The following is a 26,611-nucleotide window of genomic DNA, read 5'->3' as shown; positions in this document are numbered from 1 at the left end:
CTATCGTAGTAAAAACATCCGTTCCTTCCTTTACATAAAGTCGAACTGACGCACAAGGATTCACTTTCACATTTCCTTTACGCTAATGCCTTTAACAAACGGATCCCTTATTAAAAGGTTAATTTACAGAATTCGGCCCTAAATCCACTATCGGATAGAGTCAACGACATTATCTTCTTTCACCATGGTGATCTTGACTAATAGAATTGAGGTTTTGAGTGTCAAAATGTTTATTATAATGGCTGATTATTAGAAGCAGTTGAGAAAATTTCCTCTGTCTGTCTAATGTCTATAGACTACTTCATTGACTCAAACCAATTCACTGATACATCCCTAATGCACTTCGTATGTGACAGATAATAATTAATTAATAAGTTGCTGTTGTGTCAACAAGATCTCACCATTTTGTCTTTTGTCTTTTTTTTTTTTTAGACATAGAACTGACTGGCGTAATACAGTTAAAGTCATTTTTTCATAAGCGTCGTGTTTTTGTTTAAAAAAAATATCAAAGGATTTTGGAAAATTAACGTTTTAAGCTGCATTACGTAGTTCCGAAAACGTGAAATAAAATAAATACATTTTTCTATATGTTGTACCTATTTCATGTTTGCAAATAATGTAGGTAAACAATTACGTCAGTAGAAAAATAAGATATATGTACAAAAAATAAAATCTTTGAAATGTGTATCATTTAATTCCAACCCTCTTGCAGGTTTTTTAGCAGTCGTCGACGCATCGACGCTCGGAGAGTTCCGGATGTACGCAATCCCGTGGCAGATGTCCGCCGGTTGTCAATTATCCGGTTTCTTGGGCGTGCTCAGCTCGGAACTGTCAGTCTACACACTCGCCGTAATCACTCTCGAGCGGAACTACGCCATCACTCACGCCATGCACTTGAACAAAAGACTTTCGCTCAAACATGCCGGCTACATCATGATCTGTGGCTGGAGCTTCGCCATAGTCATGGGACTTCTCCCCTTATTCAGCGTCTCCGACTACCGTAAGTTCGCCGTCTGCCTCCCCTTCGAAACCAAAGATGCCGCCAGCTTGACATACGTCGTCTTCTTGATGTTCATCAATGGCGTAGCTTTCCTAATCTTGATGGGTTGCTATCTCAAGATGTACTGCGCCATTCGCGGCTCCCAAGCTTGGAATTCCAACGACTCACGGATCGCCAAACGGATGGCGCTCTTAGTTTTTACAGACTTCTTGTGCTGGTCACCGATAGCGTTCTTCTCATTGACTGCCGCTTTCGGTCTGCAGTTAATCTCGCTGGAACAAGCCAAAGTGTTCACTGTGTTCGTTTTACCTCTAAACTCGTGTTGTAACCCGTTTCTGTACGCTATCTTGACGAAGCAGTTCAAGAAGGACTGTGTGATGATCTGTAAAGCGATTGAAGAGAGCCGGGTTACGCGTGGCATTGGACGGTGTCGCCATAGTTCTAACTTTAGTAATAGACAAACTCCGGCGAATACTAATAGTTTAGCTGATAGGTCGTCCCGTGAGAACCAGAACCATCACGTACCAACGTGTACGTGTAACGCGAAATTGCTGGGAGAGAGAAACGCTCCTCCACAAAGGACTGACCGGAAGAAGGGAACGCGCGAGTGGTTGTTGAGCAAAGCCAGATGGTTACTCTGTGTGAGAAGACAACCCCGTCATAGGCCTCGCTCTGACCAGTATACTTATCAAATAGCCGAAATTCAGCAGAAGCAACACAAGAGAGCCTCTTCAGTTTCCTCTTCAGAGAACTTCAGTTCGTCACGATCGGATTCGTGGCGCCATAACCACCATTGCGGGATTCCCTTGAGGTTATTGGATCCCAAACGCAGAGCATCCTCCTGGTTGGTTACCAGAAAAACTTCACAAGACTCTAATTTATCGAGCTCGAGAAACGATTCCTCTGGTTCGGCGACCACAGCTAGCACTAGCACCTGGCGGATATCGCGTTCGAGTGCCTCGAGCGAACCCAACAGGATGAGAGCAAAGCCACGGTTGACACGACAGAGTGCCATACAGGACGAAGCTGATCTTCCGGGATCTCCCGGCAGGTTAACTGTCAGGTTCCTGACGACTATTCCTTCGGCTGCTGAGACCAGCATGCAGATGGAAGACGAGCAGCAACCATCAATGCTTGTAAGTCCTTCGAAGGAAAGGGAAGGTCCTTTATACGCTATTTTGCATTCACAGCCGGTCACTCCGGCGAGGAGACAGTCTATAATTACGCTGCATCCCCCAGAGACCATCCATACTACTTCTAGTCAGCCCAGTGAAGCGGGGCCATCCAGATAATAATAAATGCATTTAGTACCTAGGTTTACCAAAAGAGGGCGCTCTGAGTTTTGATGCGGACAATAGACGCCAAGTTGCGCGCGTTTCTTAGAATTAAGTAATTTTCGTTAAGTGTGACTTAACTGAGACAGTATTTTCAATAAGAGATACATTTTCAAGGCTCAGGGCGTATCGCTACCAAAATACTACCTATTTTAGCTATAAATGTTTTGTATATTTATTATTTATACGTAATGTAAGACAGAATGCGTGATAATATGTTTAGGATAAGTCGAAAAATTAATAACAATAAGTGATAATTTATAACGCAAAAGTATATTATATAAATATAAAATGTTATTTACACAAAGACGTTCCATGTTAAATATAGGAAGTATGAAATTAAACTATTCCATACTGTTAATTATTACTACATTGTTGTATACAAATCTACCTCCTAAATTTCATACAAAGACTTAATAAAATATACACTTAACTAGTATCTACTAACTGCGTTTCCATCTAGGACATCGAGAATTGATACAAGACAGTCAAACCAACAAGTAAAAGCATAAGGACACGCATGGACATAGACACACACATCAAACATTCTCATATGCTATCAGTTTCAATGGGGATGAAAATTTATTGTCAACAGCTTTTAGAAAAACTGCATATTCGTAAAACACGTACAACGGATAAAAAGCAAACAGAATTTTTCAAAATGCTGAATCGTGGACAAAAACTTCAAAAACACGTCACTAAGGGAAAAAACAAGACATTTATCGCTAATTGTACACTCTTGATAGAACAAATAAAAAATAGCCTTATTTTAAGCGTGTGGTGTCAGAAAAACGATGTGTGATGTTTATATAAAACGTCGATAAGCATCAAACAGCAGTGAAAAGCTTCTCTGGACGCCATTCCTAGAAATGCAGTGAGGTAGGTACTATGAATAAAATGTAACCAGAGCTGTGTATAGTGTGCCAAATCGCTTTTAATACACTCTTTTTCAATATATTCCTTGATGCAACTTGCTCTCGTTATTAGCTATTATGTCTTTCGAACGTATGTAGATTGTCGACATCATTACACAATCCCACAATTTTTATTGGATATTTTATGTGGATAATAAAATACTTTATAATGCGATCTAGGCTTAAATACTTTTTTTGTAAAAAAGAAACAACAATTTAAAGCACCATGCGAGGTTAAGCATAAAAAATAATACAAGATCTAGCATCTAAAAATAGTTAACCAGAAATCCGCGCAACATATTAACTATAACGTGTTAATCTGAAACAATAGTAATGAATGAGAGTAAGTTCCCGATGTCCACTTTCCAGATTCTCAGCTTTTGATTTATCTATATCAGAAAGAGGGTCTCGATGGCAGCCGTCCCGTAGATCTAGATACTGACAAAGGTACTGAATTCTTGTTAATATCGACATTATCTGTATCACTTTTGCTAAGTATTAAGTCTCTGGTTCTTTTAAATTCTTCAAACTTCTTGTTGAGTAAGTTTAGCTCTGATTTGGAAGTAGCAGATTCGGGGACTGTGTCTTCGATATTATCTTCGTCTACTTCCTGGAAAGAACACAGTTCGGATATTTTATTAAATAATTAAATTCTGGGGTACCTGTATTTCTGAGAACGTTACAGGCTGTGTACGGTACCTTGAGGAGCCACCTCTTCTTTTTTTCGGCACCACTCGTCGGTGGAGCCTCGACATCGGCTCGGGATATACCGTATCCATAGCTAAAAACGATTATATTTTTAAAACAAATAGGGGACAGTGGATATGAGGAAAGAACAGCAGGTACTCTTTTGTCATAAATAAACAGAAGATTTTCCATTATTATAAAAAAAGTCACGACACTAAGCGTAAGTTGATTCATAAACAGTACATTTACATAAAAAGTTTGTCCAAGAATACTCTTCTCACGGGTATTCAATTCAAGTACGGATGTGTCAGAGAAAGTTGTAAAATTGCGAAGCTGGCGATAGGTGGCTTATTCTTCGTAAGATTGGCATGTGACACATTCATTGGACAAATTGTACACTGACCGGCCAAAAACCAGCCATCCTGAAATATTTCACAAAACCACTTTCAAAATTATTAATTTAACTAGTGGTTGTTATTTTACTAAAGAACCCTTCAGTGTTAAGATAGGATACAGAAATTAGCTAAAAAAAGAGACAAATAAATACAAAATTTAATTAAAGAATGTAACCGAAACTGCAAATATTTCAAAGTAACCGGTTTTTTTGCTGGTCTGTATATAATCCCAATCTTTTGTAATTTTTTTACATTTTAAAATCATACTGTTGTTGAAAAACCGATATTTTTAAATCACATGTATATTAGGAGTATTATTTTACAGATGTTTCAAGCAAATACAGTCCATGAAATCTCGCATAACTTTCCGTCACAAATATATTTTAATCGAAACGAGTGCTTGGATTTTTCTTCTTATATTTATATTATTAGTGAAGGAGATTTTTTTATTTAGGTAGTAGTACATTTTAGTCACAAATAAAATTAAGATTCCACTCTTAAATAGATGTCTTTAATTATAATAGAACACGACATAATGAGGAAATAAATGACAGTTTTTATTTTGTAGCCACTTAATACTCCAAAAAACAAATAACAGCTGCTGAAAGCAAAAATAATAAAAATTGAATTTTACAGGTATTACACAGATTTGTGAAGGCGGTACTTTACTTATCTTATTTAATGCCATAAATGATAAGAAAATTTATCACATTTTTACATAAAGTCACAAAAATTCCCTGTGACTCACACCTCAAAACGAGAATTACTCGTACCTAAATCGATAGCGATTGGTGGACAAGCAATAAATGAATATTGAATGTGATTTATAGATGTAAAATAATGGAAAAAACACTGACAGGGAGGTAAATGAACTTTGTGTTGTAACTCATTTTCTTCATAGAAGAGATAAACACTTAATAATAATGTTAGTAAAGGTAATTAAAGATCTGTTTTCTTACGATCAAACTTCGTACTGATATTTAATGATTTACTGTTATACTACAAAGAGGTACCTACTTAATACTTCAATTACTATCATTCCTTTGATATCATGTTCAAATTAGGCGCGCGTTTCGGAATTTTTACAACCGATTTTCAACAGCTTGTAAGTGCTAGACAGGTGTATTTTTAAAACGCAGCGTCGGTGCCCTAATTATTAATCGCAACACCATCAGATTTAATGAAAATATTTTTTGGCTGCGAACGTGCGAGTTCGAAGAAATCTAGGAATATAAGGAACCAAGAACTGCAGTTATATGTGTTGACTCGAAGTGTCGCGGAAACGATTTAAAAAATGATTTATTAGAAGCTTCCGAACACAAAAACAGATTTTTGGCGTCTTTGTTTACTTTCAATTAAAATCGTTAAAAATAAATTGCGTACCCTAGCAAAACATTGTATCAATACGCTCGTGCTTTGGTGTATTAGTAAACAAATTATTGAGAAAAAGTTGAAGCTCTAAATAATGTTATTGCTTGGGAGAAACTTTCCGAAACGATTCTTTTGAAAACTGTTTATATCATCTCGCAATATTTTGCTGATTAATCGTTGATTTATGGAAAATCTTCAGTATTATCTACGACATATTGAACGCAATAGGTCCATCCAAAATTCTGAAGCACAAATGTTTACATGTTCTTAATCCATTTATTTTTAAATTCGTCAACATGACTCAATGCTTTCTGTTTTGTCCTACTTCTTGGTCTATGAAATTGCGAATGCTCATAATTAATATTCGTTGTAATTAAACAGTGCAGCTGGTCTAGGATTCGTCTAAATTTAACTTACATTGTGTTGGTGAAGATAATGAAGGCATCACTCGGAATATGTCACAGCACTTTGAGAATGGAGAGTTATTAAAATGCAGTTTAACACGCACAGCTGTTTAATTTTCAGTGTTTCAGTGCCGCGATATAAAGGTTTATAAGAATTTCGGCTAATTTTAAACACGGAACGTTCACATGCAGTCTAGAGGCGCTCGCGTTACTTTCAACCCACGTGAATTTCAGCAGTGCGCGAAATACGATTGCGAGCACAACTCACAATCACAAAAAATCCCAGACTTTCACCAACTTCACATGATCAGCAACATCATACCGATACTCCCTCAGCGTTACGTATCATATTTCATCCTGACATGCTCTTACGCAAAAGGTAAAAGGTTGAAGCATACACGTTTACTTTTACACTTTATTTATCACACGTATAATAATTGTGTACAACATACTATAAATAACAATTTCAAGAACATTTTGCAGTGGACTACTTACACTTTTGCTTAAAAATGGAACATTTGTGGCACTTGATCAACGACAAATTTTATTTAATTTTTTTTTTAATTCGGATGAACAACCATTGATTCTACTAGTGAGTCGTAAACATATTGTGCTAATTTGCACTCAGAAGCTTGGAATGAATTAGTTGTTATATAAGGCCTCTTAAGTTAAATATGCCGGTCACCAACAGCTTTTTTTCTGGAGCGATTTCACTAAACAATTACGCATTGTTTATTGAGATCACCAGTCTACACAATTAACATAATAAATATTTAAAAAGTGACAGCTCGTTTAATTAAGGCATCCGTTGTAATACTTGGATGGATCTTAACCATTTAAGACACAGTCCATTGTAAAACGGCAGTATCTTTTCCTCCTATTGAAACCAACCTAGTGTCGTCATGCAAGAAATTCACGGCCATCACGTGGCTGCTATGTCCACCGTAGCTGTGACAAAGCGACTACAAACGAATGTTAAAAGTCATTAATGGAAAACACAAAATACAATATACCGATCACACTCATTCAAATTGCCCGCTTTTTTGGAATACTGACATTGGTTAGTTTAAAACACGAAGCAGTTAAATCTACTTTACATTTAATTAGTATTTAAATTTAGCGCGTAATTGAAACAGTGTGATTGGTTTCTCCAAAGTGATCGCGAAAACACACTTAAGTGAAAAATTTGTAAACTTACTTTGGGTTGCGAAGCGGGGTAACTATATAATTTTACTTTTCCAAAATCATCCCCTGTTGCTACGAGTTTCTCATCATGACTACGATCACAGAAGTTTACATCAGTACCATCAGCATTTTCTGGCCATATTCCAATTGTAGTGAAGGTTATGGTGCAGTTGTTAGTTGCCCATTCTACATCCCTCATGACACCTGTTTGAGGTATTTGTCGGCAGGTTGCCGCATTCCCTGTTAAAAAGTGTTCATTAATAGGGGCACATAGTGAGATTAACAGTACATAGTTGGTTTTACAAAAAATTAAATACCAATGAAATTTGGTACCAGCAAATATATAACTTTTACAATTTGAAGTTGTTTCGGTGATAGTGAATATTTTCTGGGAATAGTTCAGATGACAATATTAATAATACAATAAAAGTATTGTGCTTTAATTTCCACGCAATGAAACAAAGAACGAAATAGCAATAATTACATGCCTCAGAACAATGTTTTAGTTTGGATTAGGTAGAAAATCTAGAAAAACCTTAATTGAGAACTCAATTACTTACAGTATAGAAGTTCGTAATCTCCAGAATTCGTCCGCAAAGTTTGACTATCAGTTGACCAATCTACATGAGTAATGTAACTTGAATGGCCCTAGAAACGAAATTATAAATATACGGAAAAATAAAGACAGAATATTAAATAATCAGTACCATAGATTTAGTTCCATGAGTTACATTGCACCCCTTGAAATATAGTAAGCAAGAACAACACATAAGCATTAGCAAGAAGAGCAGAAAAAACAACATAATTATGGATTACAAGTGCATGAAAAACATACCATACATCTTCCCACACGGTTATACTTGTGCCCTTCTTCAGACACTTGGTAAATATATATGTTGTTATCGCGTGATCCTAACGCTAGCATGCTCCCATCTGGAGAACACTGAATTGTTTGAATGGGTTCAGCACCATCGGAATGACTTTCTAAAAGTTCACGAGTCTGTATGTCGAATACCATCCATCGACCCGTTGTACATCCCACGATCACCGTGGTTCCATCTTTTGTAAAAGCTAAACTTTGCGCTTGTTCCTGAAATACATCAATGTTATATGTGCTCTTTCACGAAGATAGGAAACATACCCCAATATCTTTACTCCATAGGATACTGTGTGACATAGCATCCCATAGCTGCAACACTTTGTCATATCCAGACGTTGCAAATTGTTGTATGCTGGGATGCGATGCTAAACTACAAAGTTCATCAGTGTGGCCCAAAATAATAGGTTGAAAACCTAATTCAACGGTACCGGTGAGTATACAGTTCTTCGTGGTACCAACGATAAGTTGTGAACCGCAACCTTCCGACACGACGCGGATACCTCCAAAGTGACCTTCAATCTAGAAAAAAAAAATGTATATATACATTATGTAATATATAGTGATTATATAATGACATCAGTTAAATTTAAGTGGTATTTAGAAGACGAAGATTGTATTAAAGAAAATTTCGTTAGTTAGTTAATTTTGTACATTTCTACAAACCTGAGTTTCTTCCCGCGGCTTCTGCAAGCTTGAATCAAAAAGAACAATCCTTCCATCCTTTCCACCGCCAGTAACAATACTTCCATCTTTCAACACACAGATAGAAAAGACCGCCCCCTCGTGGACACCTTTAATAAATTTCCATATAGTGTTGGTTCCCCTTCCCCACACCTCTAAATTTCCATTGGAATCGCCGGTTATAGTTTCACCAGTTTGCAGGAAACCCACGCAGGTTACATATTTGGGTTTGTCGCGTGATTCGAAGATACCCATTCTTTTGTAAAGAGTACCCCCGACGTCTAATGACCAGAAAGCGATATGACTTTTACCACAAGTCACTATAATGTTACGGTCTAGCGGATGAAACTCAGCAGCAACAATGGTGTCGACTGAACACTGTAATTTTAGGAGTTAACCATAGCTTTGGGCTAATGGGAATGTTGCACCTTCGTTTCCGTTATTTTGTGACCGTTGTCACCCTTCTGCCAGTCCCATATTGAAATGATGTGGTCGGGAGCTTCATCAACTGCTAGGAGAAGTGAGCCTCCGTCAGCTTTACTGAACGACAGACAACAAACAGATACGTCGAAATCGTTCATCCCTATTATGGCTTGCGTGTGTAAGGACACGGAATTCCAGACTCGAATATGTGGCTAAAAAAAGCTTCAATGCATTTTGTGCAAAAAAAGCTATTTTGTAGACGATAATATGTGATCATGCATTATAGTTTTACAAGTGCAATAAATTAATCAGGTAATGTAATCTTTAATAAGAAAACAACTGTTTTGTGTTAATAAATTAAATAATTACATTACTAAGTGCATTGTAATGACCTTCTGCACACTTCATGGTTCCGTAAATAACCAGTTATTTATTTTGCTGTACCCAGAATTTAACGTTTCAAAACAATGCATTAATTGTTTGTGGTCTTGAAGTCTACAACGATTAATTGATGAATATCCGGTTTTTCCCTTTAACGCCGAAATTTACAATAATGAAAAGTTACGTACTTCAAAATTTCATAAAATGCACATAAATGGGATCTGTTTATAAATTTGAAAACTACCACTTGATGATAAAAATCAAAATATCCTAAGCGTATACGTAAGTAAAAATGTTTTGCTCCTAAAATAGATGTGCATATGTATCCCTGTATTCATTTTGTAATAATGTGCAAAATGTGCACACAACAAAGAGGCAAGAATTTGATGTTGTCCTGTTATACAACATTTTTATAGATTTTAAATCCCCCTTATACTTGACATTTCTAACATATTCATTGTAATATTTTCTCCTGTGTACACAGAACCTACATTATCAATTATATTTAGAAGCAGCTGATCCTGTAGTGGCTATTTAATTTAAAACCGTTTAAAACAGACTGTCTACATTAGAATTCGTGATTTTGTGTCTCACTCTGTACGTCAAAGTGTATGTTTCACGGAAAAGGACAGTACAGCCAAATGTGTAACCACACCTTAAGTTAACTTGTGGATTGAAGAAAAAGTAATAACGCCTCTTTAGATGTAAGCTTCAGATGTATTCTAAATAAAATCTGTTGCCCTTCTGGCTGTCAGTTCACAAGTACCTACATATGATTGTGTTGGTATTTGTTGGCTTCAGACTCAGGGTAGGTTCTATCTGAATAATTTTAGTATTTATTTTTAGTTTAGGTGGAAAATTACATATCCCTTCATTATTTCATAACTCGAAAGATTAAAAAAGAAACTTGTTTATTTAAAAAATACTATCCTGTTACTTCCATTTCATTAAAATAAAAAATGAAACGGTGCAAGCTTATAAATGCACATTAGTTTGATGACTTTACGGTAATTAAGTAGCCCAGTGTGTTCATTAGAAAACAGTTAAATACGGTAAACAGTAACAATTAAATTGTCGTTGTTGCACAACCTTTGGTAATTATAAAATACCCATAGCAACTCACTGTGAAATACCCGTCACTATACTTTTCCTTAAAAAAAAAAGTTGCTGGATGTGTTGAAACGAAAATCAATAATGCGTTATACTTCCAGTAGATCGTAATCTAGAAAACACGACCTTCACAAACGAGATGTATAAGTTATATTACACATAGTAATCCAATTTAAGAATCGATAGACAACCTTTCTTCACGCATTTTTTACAACAGAGTTTGAAAACAATAGGTATTGATTGTTGGATTAAGTATTTCCATAGTGAAATATGTTTCACTTATTTCTAATACAAACATGTATGGGTAATTTTTATATTTGAGCGATTTGCTTTTGAAAACATAAAAAAATACTGCATTTTCGGTAATTGTATGTTGTATTAGTTAAAAAGTTAATTCAGATATATTTACCCTCGCGTCCCGACGGTCATGCCCGGCACACTGTCCAGTTGCCACCAGCATCTTATTTGGGTGAATGGCCAAACTTTTTACATCATCAGTATGCCCCAAATAATGCCTCTGGCTCTGTTCTTCTACATTATACAAAACGACTACCGCTGCTACAAAATATACCATTTCACCCGTTGGCAGATAGTACAAATTAGAACGACAATCTCGCCCCCGGTATCCATAAACCCAGTCCAGTTTCAGTTTTTGGGCCGGTGCCGTTGTCACTTTGGTAATATCGTAGCTGTCACCCATTTCACTTGGGACATACAAGATGATGGGGCGGCCACGCAGGAACATTCTGACCGTTTTTTCCTCCTCATTGAAGGTGGCCTCTTTAGTTCTGAAAATACACAAGTAAGTTGAAAAAAGTGCAAAAACTTAAGAAACAATTTGTACCCATTCGCAGACATTTTTCTAGAATTTAGGATTTTAGGAACCGCTGCCGCTACCGTCGAAAGCTAAACCGAGACTAAACCCATTTGCTGTTATTGTTGATACGAATGGTTGACCATGTATTACCGGAACACCGCAGTATACCACAAAACACTATCCGTACGAAGCAGCAATTTTTCTAATTGCATGGGAGTGTAAAGTGTGAATTTCTACCACACACAAAGTTTGAGTGTCGTCAAGGTGCATCATCACACTGCATGTTCTATTTTTAGAACATCGCTCATAAATAAACAATCGTTTTATCTTGTTATATGGTAAAAGATTATATTTTAGTACACTGTATTGATTTTTGCCGCTCGGATGTTTAAAGTTGACCAAGAGATAACAATAATTCTTTATCAAAAAAACAGACTACCAATTCGTTTAAATGTTTTCGCTGCGGAATTTTATGTCAAAACAAAACCGTAAATTTTTCTGCTGGGGAGGAAAACTGGTGACGTTTATCGATCCCGAGTTGGACCTTCAAAACTTATCATGGTAATATAGTAATGTGTTTTATAAATAGGGTTATAAATTGGTGGGTGTGAAGACGGATATTCTAGGGTTAAGGAGTTTATCACGAAACTCATAATTAAATGGTGTATTTACGATGGGAATCTACGATGAGTAAACTTTAATTTATTTCAAGGTGTGAAAAATGCACTGTGGTTAGGTACCGTTATTTGCACAAAATCATCAAATAAATAGAGGCTTTCTACAGCTTTTTATTTTATAATGAAAGTCAAAGACATGGCTTTCGATTTTTTTTTTATGAGCGATAACTAAAAACTGTCTTTAATATAAATACCTAACTAAACTACTCATGTTAAGTTTTATTACTTTATAACCAGAAAACAAATTTGGTCTGATGAATAATATTTTGTAGATTTTAGTTACCATGATTTTAGAATCAGATGGTCATTCATTGTGCATAAGCATAATGACCTAATAATATACAAAGAAAATTATGCAATACATGTAGTTAAACCACTTTTTTTCAGAAATGCGTGGATAGATCAATTTTTACTTCCTACGTATAAGCTATTGTAATCCAGCGAGCCGCTATTTTTTTAATGTAGGTATAGTTTAAAGTTAAGAAGTAGTGGCGTCAATAGATTTTTTTCGCTAGCAACTCAATTTGTTTTATTATTTTTCGTGAATCTTGTAAGCCTATAAATAACTGCTTTTTTTTACTTGACATTATAAAATTTTGGACACAAAAAATTTTGAAAATTATGTGAAATACTTGCGAAGTCTATCAAGATTGGTAGACAAAATTATGTGCTGCCATTTAAAAACAAAAATATTCAAATAATCTTTTCTGTTTATTAAAAAAAATAATCAATAGGCCTATGCATAGTTTTCCAAAAATAAAAGTGGCCATTCGTCCGATGGACTCGATTACTACATACTTCTTTAGCTTACGGTCAGGAAGTAAAAAGTAGTCGTTTTGAGTGAAATGAACTTATTCCACAATTTTCAACTTCTTTGTACATAATATGTAATAAACTGCTATTGACTTTGAATTAACCAACGAAAATTTGTGATATTTCGATAGTTTTAAATACGCTTCCATGACTAATTTTAGCAGGTAAATTATTTTAAACATTTTTGATTCATGTACTTACATACAAATAACGCCGAATTCTTTTAACTATCTACGAAACCCAAAAATGTTCAGTTCTGTCTAAGCAAATTTGAGTGATTGCATAGGTATATTTGTTGATATAAAAGTGTTTAAATCTTAATATATCATGGAACAGGTCGCTGCTATAAAAAAAAATCGTTATGGGACATCCTACAAAAAATGACAAATACCTACATATTTGAGAAAAAAAATTGATCACGTTGGATATAAAAGTATAATTTTGGGAAAGCTAACAACCACAACACATTGTGGATTGTTTTTTTCATATGCTACACAATTTGTCATTAAACTCAGATTTTATCGCATATAGGTATATATCTAAACTAATAAGGAGCTGTTGCCTGGAAAACACCTGGTAGGTATGCATTAACGACTTTTTAACAAATCAGTTGACAGTATAGTTGATACTGAAAACAAACCAGACGACAAGAATAAAGAAATAAAAACTATTTATTGGTGTTGTAATGACAGTTCAATTATTCAGTAGTACTAAATATAAAAAAATGGTCGAGGGTTATTTCGACTTCCCTCGCCCTTAAAGTAGGTATAGTTTAACGTATAGAAAGAACACTTGAACAGTACCTAGTAAAATTTTACAACTGTTACTTTGAGGGATTGCCGGACAATGCAGGGGGATAATGACGCCAATAAAAGAAGCGTGCCGCCAGTGTATATTGGACTAGAAACATCCAGGGTTGAATTGAATTTGTGATTTATGGTTTTATGTGTCCAACCTTCCTTGGTAACTTTGAAATACCAATATAATTTTACTAAGTACTATTGAAGCGTTCTTTCTTTACACTTATAAATTTGAAGAACATTCGACAAACATGTAAGATCACGTATTCATTTGGATGGGAGTGGAGGGGGGAATGTTGATGGATTTACTATGCTTAGTATAACCTTGCAAAATTTCAGAGCAGTCGGTTTTGTAGTTGCAAACTTTAAATTGCGGAATATTTTTATAAAGTTTATTTTTTGTATGATGACCTCTATAAGTTAAAATAAAGATAGATGTGGAAGCATAGTTACAGACGCATGTTATGCGTTCGTTTCAAGTGAGATTTTCCAAACCAAAATTTTGTTACGTCATCAACACTGTATCACGGACACATAATATATCAATTTGAATTTGTGCAGTGTAATACCAATAATAACAATACTGTACACTCAAATTCTCCACAAGACGGGGTGATTTGATCACTAAAATAGAATACCTGCTAAAAAATTTAAATTTGTTTTACTAATCCATACTGTTGAATACAGCTAACATTTCTTTTGGTTTGTTGTACTCATACTTCACAATGTTTACACAAAATCAAGGCCACTGTGATGACTTTTTCAATTGAACACCCGGTGGCAATAGCCAATACCTATGCTTCTAAGGACAAAATATTTTGCATCCAAGATATTACTGCAATGTCGTGTTTTTAATTTTATAGCTAATATTTTATTAAGTTATATGTATATATTTTGGTAGGTCTTCTCAGTTTTTATCACAAGTAAAACTGATCAGGAACAGTTAAAATGTGCACTTTTTATTGCTAAAATAATTTAATTGGTGCATTATTGATCAATTTTCATAACACAAAATGATATTATGATTTCGTGCTACATTATGCAGCTTATTCTTTAAATTATTAAATATATACGAATTTCATATTTAACTAAGACATATAACTTAGTATTTTAGACCATTCAAAGTCATATTCTATCTCTTGTCTGCATAAAGTTCCAGTTGCAATGTAAACTAAGGAAGTATTGTAATCGAGTCCATCGGCCGACTCCCTACTTTTATGTTTTCTCGACCTTACATGACCCCTGGTGTACGAAGAAGTAGACCTCCAGTTACAAGATTTCATTTATTGTACCGCCAAAATATGGTGTTTTTAAGATTTGATCGCAGTTTAACCTTTATAAAATTCGAAAAATTGTGCTGGGTGTCACAAATCAGTTTGCCAGAGAAGACGGTAGAAGTACGGTCTTTTGCCTATCTCTTTGACGGTGGCATGTGCCGGGGTTAGCAGCTGTCGAGGTTTATGAAGGGTCCGCCGTAAAATACTTAAAAAGTCAAAGCCACACACTATATTTTGGAATCCAGTACACCTTCTTATACGGCTACTGGTATTACTCGTCTGTATTTATTATAATGTATAAAGGTTATCGGTTATCACAAAAAAAATTGGGAAAATCCATTTTTTTTATTTTTTAACAAACGGGATTTGTTGGACTACTTCAAGGGCCAGGGAAGTCCTATCGAAATAACCTTCGACTATTTTTTTTTCTATTCATGTCGCATCAGTCACTTGTTCTTAAAATAAAAATCAACACTTCACTATATCCACATCATCTTTCCTGAATAAAACGTTATGGTGTAAAAAGGGCAGCAATATTTGGTCGTAAGTCGTAATCAACAAGGAACAAGGAGACGAAATTTTTAGAATAATATTAAAAATGAAGTATGACAAGAAAAGAAGACACAAATAATACTTAATATGTAGATAAGGCCGACAATAAGAAGCATATTAGCGGCGATGATCGACGTAATAATGTTATATTATGCCGAACAACGCCGCTAATATACCTTACTCCCTTACAGATTTTCTTTGTAAAAAATTCGCAGAAATTTTATGAAACATCAGTCTCTCATAAGAGAGCGATGCGTTTGGTTGCTCATGACAATTTATAAATACATAAACAACGAACGAAAAGCCAGAAAAATGGCTGGTGCGTCAAATTTCCATTCCATTAGGGATCTAGGTCGCATTTTAGGGAACTCGGCAGCTAAAGTTCAAATTTTCGGTCCATCATTGGTAACATAAATTCTTCTATTATCAAAATCTTATTATCTCTTATTATATATTATTTATTACTTATTCATATCAATGTTATTGCATACTAATAACATTTTACAACCCAAAAGTTAAAAAAACTAAGCCTCTTATCAGTAAAAATATAAACCACAGCCCCTCGGTCGAAGATTAGCGGTTATCAAACGATGTACAGAAGCATATATTCACCATTCTGTAACTAAACTGACCCGCCTTTGGGGGTTCTTTATAGTGGTAGAATATGAATTTTCACTTTTTTATATAAAAGTATGCAGCTGAATTTCAACATTGTAAAATAATGTAATGCTAGTATTACATTATTTTACATATTATAGCGCAGTGTCTATTTGACGAAGAATTTTTTCCCTAAATACAACCCTATTTTTATGAAAATGTCAAAGCGGCACTAGTCCATAAATTTGCTGTTTTCATAGTCAAGAATATAAATCTTCTAATTTTTAGATTAATGTTGACACTTATCTAAGTTTTGTTTAAAAAAGTTTTGGAAAGCGAAAATTTCTTTTTCGCATAGATAACGTAATAACGTGTATCTAATATTTATATAAATCTCAAAATGTGCCAGCTAACAAAGAATTAAACTAACCAAACTAAGTTTTAAGCTAATTTACTTAAATATCTAGATGATACAATATTTATTTTTATTAGTGGGAACTTGTTAAAGAAAATAATAATCAAATAACCTTCCCACTGCAAATACTCCCACAAGAACAATAACATACATTTTTATCGTCAGCACACCAAGTGTTTTGTTTGTACAATATTATTCAATGGTGGTCATCGAGCCCATTCAAAGTTGCCACCTACTTACTCTTTTAAATTACGGTGATTTTTGGTGAATAAGCCATCTATTACTAGTTCTGCACGACCACATGAAATCGTTATACAAAAAATTACTTTGCATAGAAGTACCGTAAAAGTCAACAAATAGGTAAAGAAGCAAAAAGCAACCTGGGCGTCAGTAAAAAAATATTTTTTTCTGTATACAGCAGTAAATTCTATTCTATTTTAGGTTTTCTATTTGGATATACAGTTAGGGTAAATTCAGGGTTATAATAAATTATTAACGGCAAAATAAGATACTTAATGCTTATCTCACCTGAGGAAAGGTTAACAACGATTAATAGAAGAATAATAAAACAAAACAAACAAAAAACATACCCATGCTTATAATTTGGTGTGGGAAAATTATTAGACCTTGTATTGTACAAATTCAAAAACGATTTTGTGGAAAACCTAAAACCAAACAAACAAAAACACAACAAATAACAAAAAAAAACTACAACTATCCTCGCTCCAGCACCACGTACTCACTTTGAATGCATCCCGCTCGGTGAATTTGCATTATGTTGATGGAAATCACCAGTAGAACTCCACCTTTTGTGTAAAGTACTACTCCCGTTCGCCACTGGACTAGGAGTACTAGGAGGTGGTTTCTTGTTCAAAGGCAGTGGTGTAGCTCTTGGTGATGGCGATGGCACCGGTGACACGCTACTAGAGCTGTGACTATCGCTGTGTAGACTTCCCGTAGATTGATAATGGACGGCTCTTCTTTGTGGTAAGTTCGAGCTGCCATAACTCCTACGGTTTACTTCTAAGGATGTGGTTTTTGAGCCGGTATACTGCTGAGTTCGCAGACGGACGGTATCTTTAGCTGTACCGTTACGTAGAGGTGATGAAACGATCGACGGTTGGTGATTTATTTTTGTGCCTTCTAGCTGACTGACACGACGGAGGGCTTCAGCTAGGGTAGCTTTCAAACACATTAGCTCGTCTGATTGTTCGAGCACTTTACGTTCGAGGTCTGCCAGGCGGCCAGCGACCCCACGGCTTTCTGCCTCCAGCATCTCATCTGCAAAAAAAAGGACATCATAGTAGTATAAGTCGAGATATAATTAACACTATAAACTCTATTTTTTATTTTTAGGTTTGGATTTCAGCGACGGGGAGAAGGTTTTCGAGGATGTTAAGATAACAGTTTTTAAATACATTGTGTCTTATCGCAGCAAAACATCAATCCATTTACCGTATATTATTATCGTTGAGTTAAGAGAAGTAAGTACGTGGAAAATGTAATGTTAAATTAAATCTGATGCACCAAAAATTTATTTTTAACAATTACAAAGTAAAAACGCTCTTTTACTACAGATGTGCTAAAAGTTAACTGAACTACCTTACAAATGTGACGCCATAAGCACAACATTGTTAATGTATGAAATTTTATTTGATGGTTTTGCGATAAAAATGATTTGCATGTTTTAACCACCTGACTTGTCCATTCCCTGCTGCGTGTGGTATTCCAGTCTCTGATGCGTGTTGTAAGGATGAGAAAGGTACTATTCTGCTCCAGCATCAGTTATTAGAATATGACTTTTTTTTAACAATTATCGTATGATAATCACAATAACAAAAGAAAAACGTAAGTTGTAACTTGAACAAAAGCTTAAAAGCAGCACGGCGCAGTTTTGTAAACAATCATTTAATTTACCAAAAAGTAGTTTAGACTAAACAATAACAGTAATGATAATAATTAATAACAACAAATCAAATATTTTGTTAAATACCTATATGTATATAACGTAATATTAGACATTTGTCAAAATGTTCCTTTTTTTACGTTTGAAAAACTAAAAGGATTTTGCTGAAAGTTTTATACAGCATTTCAGATTCCATTTTTCAGTGAAGATTTGGTTTAGTTAGTTAACTCTTTGTGATGACCTGAGCCACTTTCTCTATGACATAGTTGTTACTGTTATGTAAGTCCTAAATATAAATATAAATATAAAAAATAAAAATTATCGTTTGTGTTGTGCTGTAAATATTGCATTTTGTCCGGGCATTACGTAAAAAAATTCTTGGAAATTTTGGGAAAATAACAACAGTATTTTACCTACTTTCTTTTTTATGTGTTAAAATTATGTTCATGTACCGCACGCATTTTATAAATGTTAAAAAAAATGTGTTGAATTTTAATGTTTCTTTTTTTTAGTTCGTAAAAGCCAATAAATGCCTACAAAATTAATTGGAAATTTGTTTTACACAAATATCTGGTATTTAATTACACACAAAAACTGCAAAGAACGAGAACGTGTGAGTTGAAAAATAGTTTATAAATAATGATGAAATATCTATTTATCAATAAAATCCCAAAATGGTAACTTACTGTACACTTTAACAAGATGCATATTTTGTATGGCAGTTTTATATAAACTCATTTTAGGAATTAAAGACACCAACCATTTAAATAAAATAAATACCACAAAGAAAATGACACAGGTAACGTTAAAAATCATAAAATAGTAACATTAACCCGACTTAATATAAACTAATCAGCGATACGCAATGATGATACAAAAGGTCGTGATCCAGATCATATTTGGTTCAAATCTGAATACAATAAAAATAATTTACATTAAAAACTGAAATTTCGCAAGAGTTGTTGGTAGGTATGCATGATTATACGCTGGTGTATAATGGGTTGCATAGCTCAAAATTTTTCCTACTCGAATTCAAATGTGTATTTATTTATATGTATTTTCAAATACTAAACCATCAGTTAGCGTTTATGATTAAATAAATAATTATAAATATTCTATTTTCTTACGATCCTTAAAAGAATAGAAAGTTTAATATCCACTTCATTTGATCAAGAAGTCGGCACTTAATGGGAACAATAAAATAGAATATCTAATTATTTAAATCAATATAAAAAGAAAGTACATTATTTCTCAATAATAACAACATGTGTTGAGAACAACTGTGTAATTTTAATAAGACTGTTGTTGATGGCTAATTCATTTTCGTTTCGACACTGTTCCGTACGTGTCATCGAAAAAATATTTATTTATTTAAAAACATTAAAATCCTGTTTTGGTAATAAAAATTCTGTTTTAATCGGTTCCAAATGATCAAAATAACTACTCATAAAAAAACTTTTTTTTTTACTATGTTTATATACCCATTTATATTCAAGTTTTTATTTTTACTTATTTATCCAAAACAAACAAAATCAACATTGTTAGGTGTTAACTATCCGCTCGTCTTTTCACTGACTCACTCTGTAATAAATGCAAACAGATTATAGCCGTCCCCTTGTGTTATTGTAAATGTTTATCCTATTAGGGCAATGATATAAATTCATAAATAAATTCAAATACATAATAGGCCGCGTAGGAGCTGTTGAATTATTTAACTTTTATTTCTGTACCACAAAAAGGGCGTGAATGGCTACTTAGAATAATAATTATGATAATGACATCATGCTGTCGAGAAAAAAAAAACAGATGCGCCTCATTATGTAATGTAATCGCTAAACGATTAAAAGTGAAACTAAACACGAATTAACTTCTAACTTTGAACAATACGAGGTCACACAAACCGACTATTTCTCTAACTTGTCGTAATTAGTTAACAAAAGTGTGGATTTGAAAAGGAAATGTTTACGGCATTTAGGTAAACACCGTACAATATAAAAGTGTAATTATTTTACTCGTTTGTATTGTGCCTAAGACAACATTACTATTATTCCGCTATAAAATTTCGCGATGGCCCAATTTCGATAAGAAGAATACACACAATAGCTCTTTTAACTTTTTCCGCAGATTCTAATTCATGAGAACTGAACGGAAATACCAGTTCAACTGTAAAACCGTGCGACTGCAAATGCCACTTTATGTAAACTAGGAGAATAAATAAGAGAAAAAAATCATGACAGTTAAATTTGATATTGCTGGTTACAGTTAGATCTTAATCTGCATATCGAGCCGTTTTACTATTACTGTTCGAAAACAGAACCGTACAGCAGTTACATTAAAATGTAAACATAAAACTAAAAACAAAGTATCAGCATCATCGTTTGTTTAATTTTTTTTTTAATACGAAGACTAAAAAATATTGTCAGCGGTTACTGCTTTCTACAAAAATGACGCCGTTAAATAATCTATAAATAAACATATTTCTAAATAACTCCAGAACACGTGTTTTATTATGCATAAAGACTAGCAGAAAAAGTGATAGCCGTATTCAAAATTATTATTTCATTTAGCTATAAGGTCTCAAAATTTGATGATGATAAGGGGTTTTATTTCATTTGATCTCTGAAGATATTTTTTTTTAATTAACTCTTGTCGTTTTAACAACAATGTAGCAAACATTGTGGAAATTAAATTTTCAAACCTGTACTTGCATTGCAACATCATGTAATTTTGTATTATTCTACACATACTTATAAAATAAGTAATAACATTTCTACTACTTAAATATAATAAAAAATGGTAGCCCAATTCAAGAAAAGTTATTTTCATTTCAGGCAAAACTGTAAACGATACAATTTTCAGGCATTAAAGGCATATAGGTGCCAGTTTGAAAGCAATTTTAATTAGACATGTGGGCGTCTAAAAAATATTGTTTTCCTATTTGTAAAGATGCATTTACGTTATTTTACCAAACCTTTGGGTGTTTTAAATTTGAAAATTCAAAAGAAAACATTTTCTACAATATGTTTACACAGGCCGGTTTAACATTTTTCTAATAAAACAAACTGTACATTGTTGCATTTCAGAGTAATTGTAAACTGAAAATTTTTAAAAACTATTTTAAAACAAATTTTAAGGGTCACTGACGTAATGAAAACAGATTTTTCGATATTTAAAACAATTAAAATCAATTTGTAAATCAAATAACTGTATAACTAGATTACAGTACCTACTATTATTATAACCTTATGAAACCAAGGTAAGTGTAAAGATTAGTTGTGCAAACTCACAAATTCCTGTCTTTACCTATAGGCGTGAGCCTGTATTTGCAAAACCTAAACTAAAACTATTAAAACTAGGTATGTATTGGAAGGTTGGAGCACCCATCCTTAAAGAAGAGAAATATTTTGTCTTTGGTTCTTTTCGAATATCATTTCAATATGTACGACTCGTATGTTGTACACATGTTGCATTACAAGTTCATATATACTTATGAATAATAAGTTTCGGGCAAAAATCACATTACATATAATTTGCAAAAATTGATATTTTTATGATATTTTTTGATAATGACATAATATATTTTCCAGTGGATATTATTTTAGTAACATTCCGCATTAAATAATCCAAATGAAACATTTTCTAAGCTATTAATACCATGTCACTAACCATGGGCGCCCATAGGGGGGGGCCAGGGGGGGCCATGGCCCCCCCTGAGATTCTGCGTCAATTTCCTTTTTATTTGTCAAAATTAAACTTTAGCACATTTATAAGAGTAGGTACATGCCCTACACTTTCAGTTTTATTGCCACACAAACACAGAAATGTGACAAACTTAGACCATTTGGTTTTGAAACCCTGTGTTCGGCCCAGATTTGCCTGGAAACATCATAAATCTATCCTTTTTAACCGGTACTGAATTATGGGTTGTTTCGTTATTTGCTTTTTACAGTTATTACAAGAGCAAATATTTTATTGCTAACGTTTACGTCCAAAAATTCATTCCGTTTTCACTTTTTATCTGTGGTGAAGTGACATGTAAAGACGAACAGTTGTTAAACCGGCGTTTTGTTGACTATAATTTTTATTATTTATTTATTTCAAAATTCAAGCGTAAGTACTCTTGATTAAATTTTAAATTTAATAATTTATTTAAAAACAGAGAAATATGGATATCTGAAATTTCTTCAAGAAAAAAATTACAAATACTGATGATGATACTTCAGCTAATAAGAAGTATAAAATAAGTGGTGTTATTTATTACTACTGATGGCGGTTTTTCAGAGTAGCCATCGACTTCGAGTGGAAATTTCGGTTGCTCCAGAACTGTTTCACGAGTGGGCGTGCGAACTACAACACAGATAGCATAGAAAATTATTTTGACACATTTATTCCATACCTGGATCATTTCATTCTTTCCTTAACGACACGATTTTCCGAAACAAAAGTGTCATCATGCTCATTATTTTCTTTACATCCAAACTTAAAACCAAGTTGCCTTAAAGGGTTGGGCGAATTTTACACCACTGACAATTTTTATCGGACGAAATCCAAAATTGGCAGGATTTTGTAAAAATAAAAAACCTTGACAGTAGTATTTCAGAGAGAGAGTTAATGCCGAAGAAATATCTGTTGGTAGAGTAACTGACGATTTTGGCCAAGAAAAAAGGGATTAGCAATTTGTTTTTGATGAATTTTATATTTTTATAACTTTTTAATTTTAATATTTTACACTGTTTTGCTAATAATAAGAATAATGATGTTGTAGGGTTATTTGCGATAGATTTGATTAACGTAGTTGATGATTAAAATATATATTTATAATAGTAAAGATTTCTATCATTATATTATTTATATATACAAAAACAGAGTATATTACAAAAATTTCAGGGTGGCCCCCCCTGAGAAAGGTTTCTATGGGCGCCCATGTCACTAACTGTATTTATCGTAATTAATTTTTTGAGGATTGTGGAAACAGAACTTTCATTAGCTTGTTATCTACCACAAACTGTTAGATAACATATTTAAAATTTAGAATAATCGGTTCGGTAATTTTGAAGTGCCTAACAAACTCGCACTAAACGATAAATAGGCAAACTGACGGATGTGGGAAAGCAATATTTTATTTTATAAGTCATCAAGTATTTATCACTTGAGAAGTAAAATGAATAAATTGGTACTACAATATTTCATAATTTTTGAGATGACATTGTAAACGTCTTGATGGTATAAAACATAAATTTTGGTTAGTACAATGTAACATTACCAATAAAACAATTATTGTATTCCCAGAATTGTGATAAATAAATGTTTTTATGTATTATATTTGTAATCTCTGGATCAATTATAGTGTCTTGACAAATATTATTTTTCCGTTTTTCAATTTCCAAGACAAAAATTAAAAAATTTGATTGACCTTGGTCTTTTATGGCAGTGTATACATGTGACGTGACCTTAAAAATTAAGATGATTTTTTTATATGTAAATAGAGCCGAGTATGGAAACCTTCTGCTCCATTGTGTGCTACCCCCCATAGTGTCGAATTCTAAAAGAATCCTGTGTCTTTGATTAAGCCCAGGAAACAAAAGATGTATTTATTAAACTACTGCTTAAAAAGTAAATTATGTTATACGTTTACGTTAAAGTTTTCGAGAGTATAAACAAAACATTATTCGCTAATGTACAAGTTAGTGCCCTTAAAAAATTAATCTGAAATCAGTTCGGCTGCTCGAAAATTATCTGTCTAGAACCTATGAAACTCAACAAGAAGATATGAAAAAAAACATTTCTCAAAATTATTCTATTACAGTACTTCCAACAGTTAGTAAATTTGAGGATCGTAAATAATATGTCTGCATTTCAAAATCGAAACAAATAACTTTTACCTTTTGTTGTATATACACTTGTTATTAAATATAGCCATCAATCAAACACCTACCCTTGATATTTATTTGATCATTTATTGATGAAGTGTCAACAAGATGTTATATGTACGGTACTCGCTAGTACCTAATACTTAATAAACTTAAAAAAAAAATCACTTGGAACAAAAGAACTATCACATTAAACCATTTTTAAAGATGTAGCCTTATTTGTTGAAAAACGTCAACCTACATGAACAGTTGTCATGTTTCATCAGTCATTTAGACAAATTCCACGAAATCTTATTGTGTTACTTATCTCACAGTTATAAGAGGGATCTGCTAAATGAATGATAGATAAAGAAAAGAAAAGATTACCGGGATACACATTAAAACTGTAATCTTTTAATACCTGCAAACGTTATAATGAATGCATCATAAAGCGGCTACAGTTATGCCAGACCCACAATTTTTTTTCATTTTCAGAAAAGTAAATTAAAGCTCAACTTACGCCAGGCAGTATAGGCATCATTGAAATTTGGACTTTCAATAATATCAGGGATACTTCTATTAACTGAAATGTCCTCAGATTTGGACAAATCGTCAGCACTATTCTCTCCATCTGTCATTTTTTTCCCACTTGACCATCTGAAGAACTGCGAAAAACAACACACTCAGTTCCTGCTTCAGTGGTTTCTCCCAACACTTTTTGCGATCGCTCTCAACGAGACTTAATTAATTGCCGCAGCCCCAAAGTGACAACATGATTCTCGCAAAGTGGACTGATTTGTATCTCGGATGCCATAAACGTAGCAAATTTACCACAATTGGAATAATTAATCAACACCAAAGCAATCAGCTGTGACCGATGCGTTCGATTCGAGCACATTCCACAAGTTTTACCGGTTTACAGACTGCATATTCTATCAAAAACACCTTTCACGATTAATTTAGAAATACCGCAATCCGAATTTGTTGAACACTGGACGATTTTCTTCCGTTTAACGCGAACATTACGTTGTAAGCGGTGTACGCACATGTTGTAAACACAACAGACGAATTGATCCGAAGCTCTGCCGCTTTCGGCGCCGCTTTAATGAGATGAAAATCAATAAAAGCACATCGAGGATTTGTCTTGATGATGGCAGGAGAGAGCGAAACGGCGACAATGAAGACACTTTTTTGTGCAGGTTGTGGTTTGATGGTTGGCAAAAAATAATTGTTCTTTTGTCTGGAGACAGGGACGGAATCAGGAAATTTGTAAATTTGATCATGACTACATGTCGGTAAACAAAAGTATAAAAGAACATTGTATTTTAATTTCAAGGAAAACAGTATTTTGCAAATGTAATAAAAACGATTCGAATTCACAAATCATTCACACAATGTTTAATAAAAAAAAATCTATTTTGATAGTAGACGATGTCGAAATTGATTTAAATCTCAAAATTATGTTTAAAATATAATCATATTTAAAGAATGCTTACAATGAAACTACGTGAGTAATACACCAGGATCTACAATAGTTGTTAAAGTAATTCCTTGAAAAATTGTGACGTAGTTTACGAGATACGATACAATTTTATAACTTATGAGCTAAAGCAATGTCATACGCATCAAAATGTTTTTTCTGTATAATTGTGATTACCTAATTTCAAGAAACTACATAGTTTATTGAGACGACATTCAATCTAGTGGTTTTCGGAAATTATTGGGATTTTCAAACACAGTAGATGTCATACCAGAAATTCTACCTTATAGAAAATGCGTTACTTGCTGTAGTCAATATGTAATAACTATATATACATGTACTATTAAATGCATCATACATTTCATGTGGTATAGATATATAATACATATAATCAATTTTTACAGTATTTATTGCATTATTTCCATAGATCCTGATTCATGATAGAATGATCATCACTGTACAGAAAATATTTTTGAATACAAAATTATGGTCGCTTGTACCGCTTACATTTAAAACCGCGAAACAACTATTGACATAAACAGGGACATTTACTTACAAGAGGAGTAGCAAATTCTTAGAACTAAATGTGAGTAAAACGAAATTTATATTTTATGAAACGTGGTATGTGAGTGGGAAATGCGATTTACGTAAGTGTCTCAGAAT

The 26,611-nt window shown here is 33.6% G+C and overlaps 3 protein-coding genes across 13 annotated transcripts in view; 1 reads left to right on the top strand and 2 right to left on the bottom strand.

Annotated features, from left to right (window-relative positions):
- LOC135132103 (lutropin-choriogonadotropic hormone receptor) overlaps positions 1 to 2,605 on the top strand; it is a 320,328-nt gene extending 317,723 nt beyond the window's left edge. The window contains exons 16-17 of one of the 4 annotated variants that reach the window (XM_064060053.1): positions 713 to 2,136; positions 2,191 to 2,605. In XM_064060053.1, coding sequence (XP_063916123.1) covers positions 713 to 2,136; positions 2,191 to 2,292 — 1,526 coding nt within the window. In that variant the 3' untranslated portion in view covers positions 2,293 to 2,605. Of the gene's footprint in view, positions 1 to 712 lie in introns of all 4 variants that reach the window. The other 3 variants (XM_064060044.1, XM_064060061.1, XM_064060071.1) reach the window with 3 other exon arrangements.
- Positions 2,606 to 2,648: 43 nt separating this feature from the next.
- On the bottom strand, positions 2,649 to 6,388 carry LOC135132238 (uncharacterized). Its single transcript, XM_064060261.1, has 3 exons — positions 6,119 to 6,388; positions 3,911 to 4,029; positions 2,649 to 3,858 (listed from the first exon to the last, which is right to left on the bottom strand). The coding sequence occupies exons 1-3, from the start codon at positions 6,144 to 6,146 to the stop codon at positions 3,643 to 3,645; spliced, it is 363 nt and encodes a 120-aa protein (XP_063916331.1). The 5' UTR covers positions 6,147 to 6,388; the 3' UTR covers positions 2,649 to 3,642.
- A 118-nt stretch (positions 6,389 to 6,506) lies between these two features.
- Positions 6,507 to 26,611, bottom strand: part of LOC135132120 (echinoderm microtubule-associated protein-like 2) — a 43,003-nt gene continuing 22,898 nt past the window's right edge. For 4 of the 8 annotated variants that reach the window (XM_064060099.1, XM_064060107.1, XM_064060115.1 and 1 more), the window contains exons 3-12: positions 17,457 to 17,994; positions 17,304 to 17,378; positions 11,175 to 11,553; positions 9,280 to 9,486; positions 8,834 to 9,229; positions 8,432 to 8,689; positions 8,126 to 8,380; positions 7,851 to 7,938; positions 7,304 to 7,530; positions 6,507 to 7,067 (exon numbers count right to left, since the gene is read on the bottom strand). In XM_064060099.1, the coding sequence (XP_063916169.1) occupies positions 6,942 to 7,067; positions 7,304 to 7,530; positions 7,851 to 7,938; positions 8,126 to 8,380; positions 8,432 to 8,689; positions 8,834 to 9,229; positions 9,280 to 9,486; positions 11,175 to 11,553; positions 17,304 to 17,378; positions 17,457 to 17,994 (2,549 nt within the window). In that variant the 3' untranslated portion in view covers positions 6,507 to 6,941. Of the gene's footprint in view, positions 7,068 to 7,303; positions 7,531 to 7,850; positions 7,939 to 8,125; positions 8,381 to 8,431; positions 8,690 to 8,833; positions 9,230 to 9,279; positions 9,487 to 11,174; positions 11,554 to 17,303; positions 17,379 to 17,456; positions 17,995 to 19,305; positions 19,392 to 24,554; positions 24,672 to 24,988; positions 25,516 to 26,611 lie in introns of those variants that run through there. The other 4 variants (XM_064060082.1, XM_064060140.1, XM_064060091.1 and 1 more) reach the window with 4 other exon arrangements.

This window comes from Zophobas morio, unplaced genomic scaffold, assembly GCF_036711695.1.
Source record: "Zophobas morio isolate AGI-343-1 ecotype UQ-CSIRO unplaced genomic scaffold, CSIRO_AGI_Zmor_V1 ptg000002l, whole genome shotgun sequence".
In the NCBI taxonomy this organism is placed as follows: Eukaryota; Metazoa; Arthropoda; class Insecta; order Coleoptera; family Tenebrionidae; genus Zophobas; species Zophobas morio.
The sequence above is the reverse complement of the archived record's forward strand: the minus strand, read 5'-3'. Positions and strand labels throughout refer to the sequence as shown.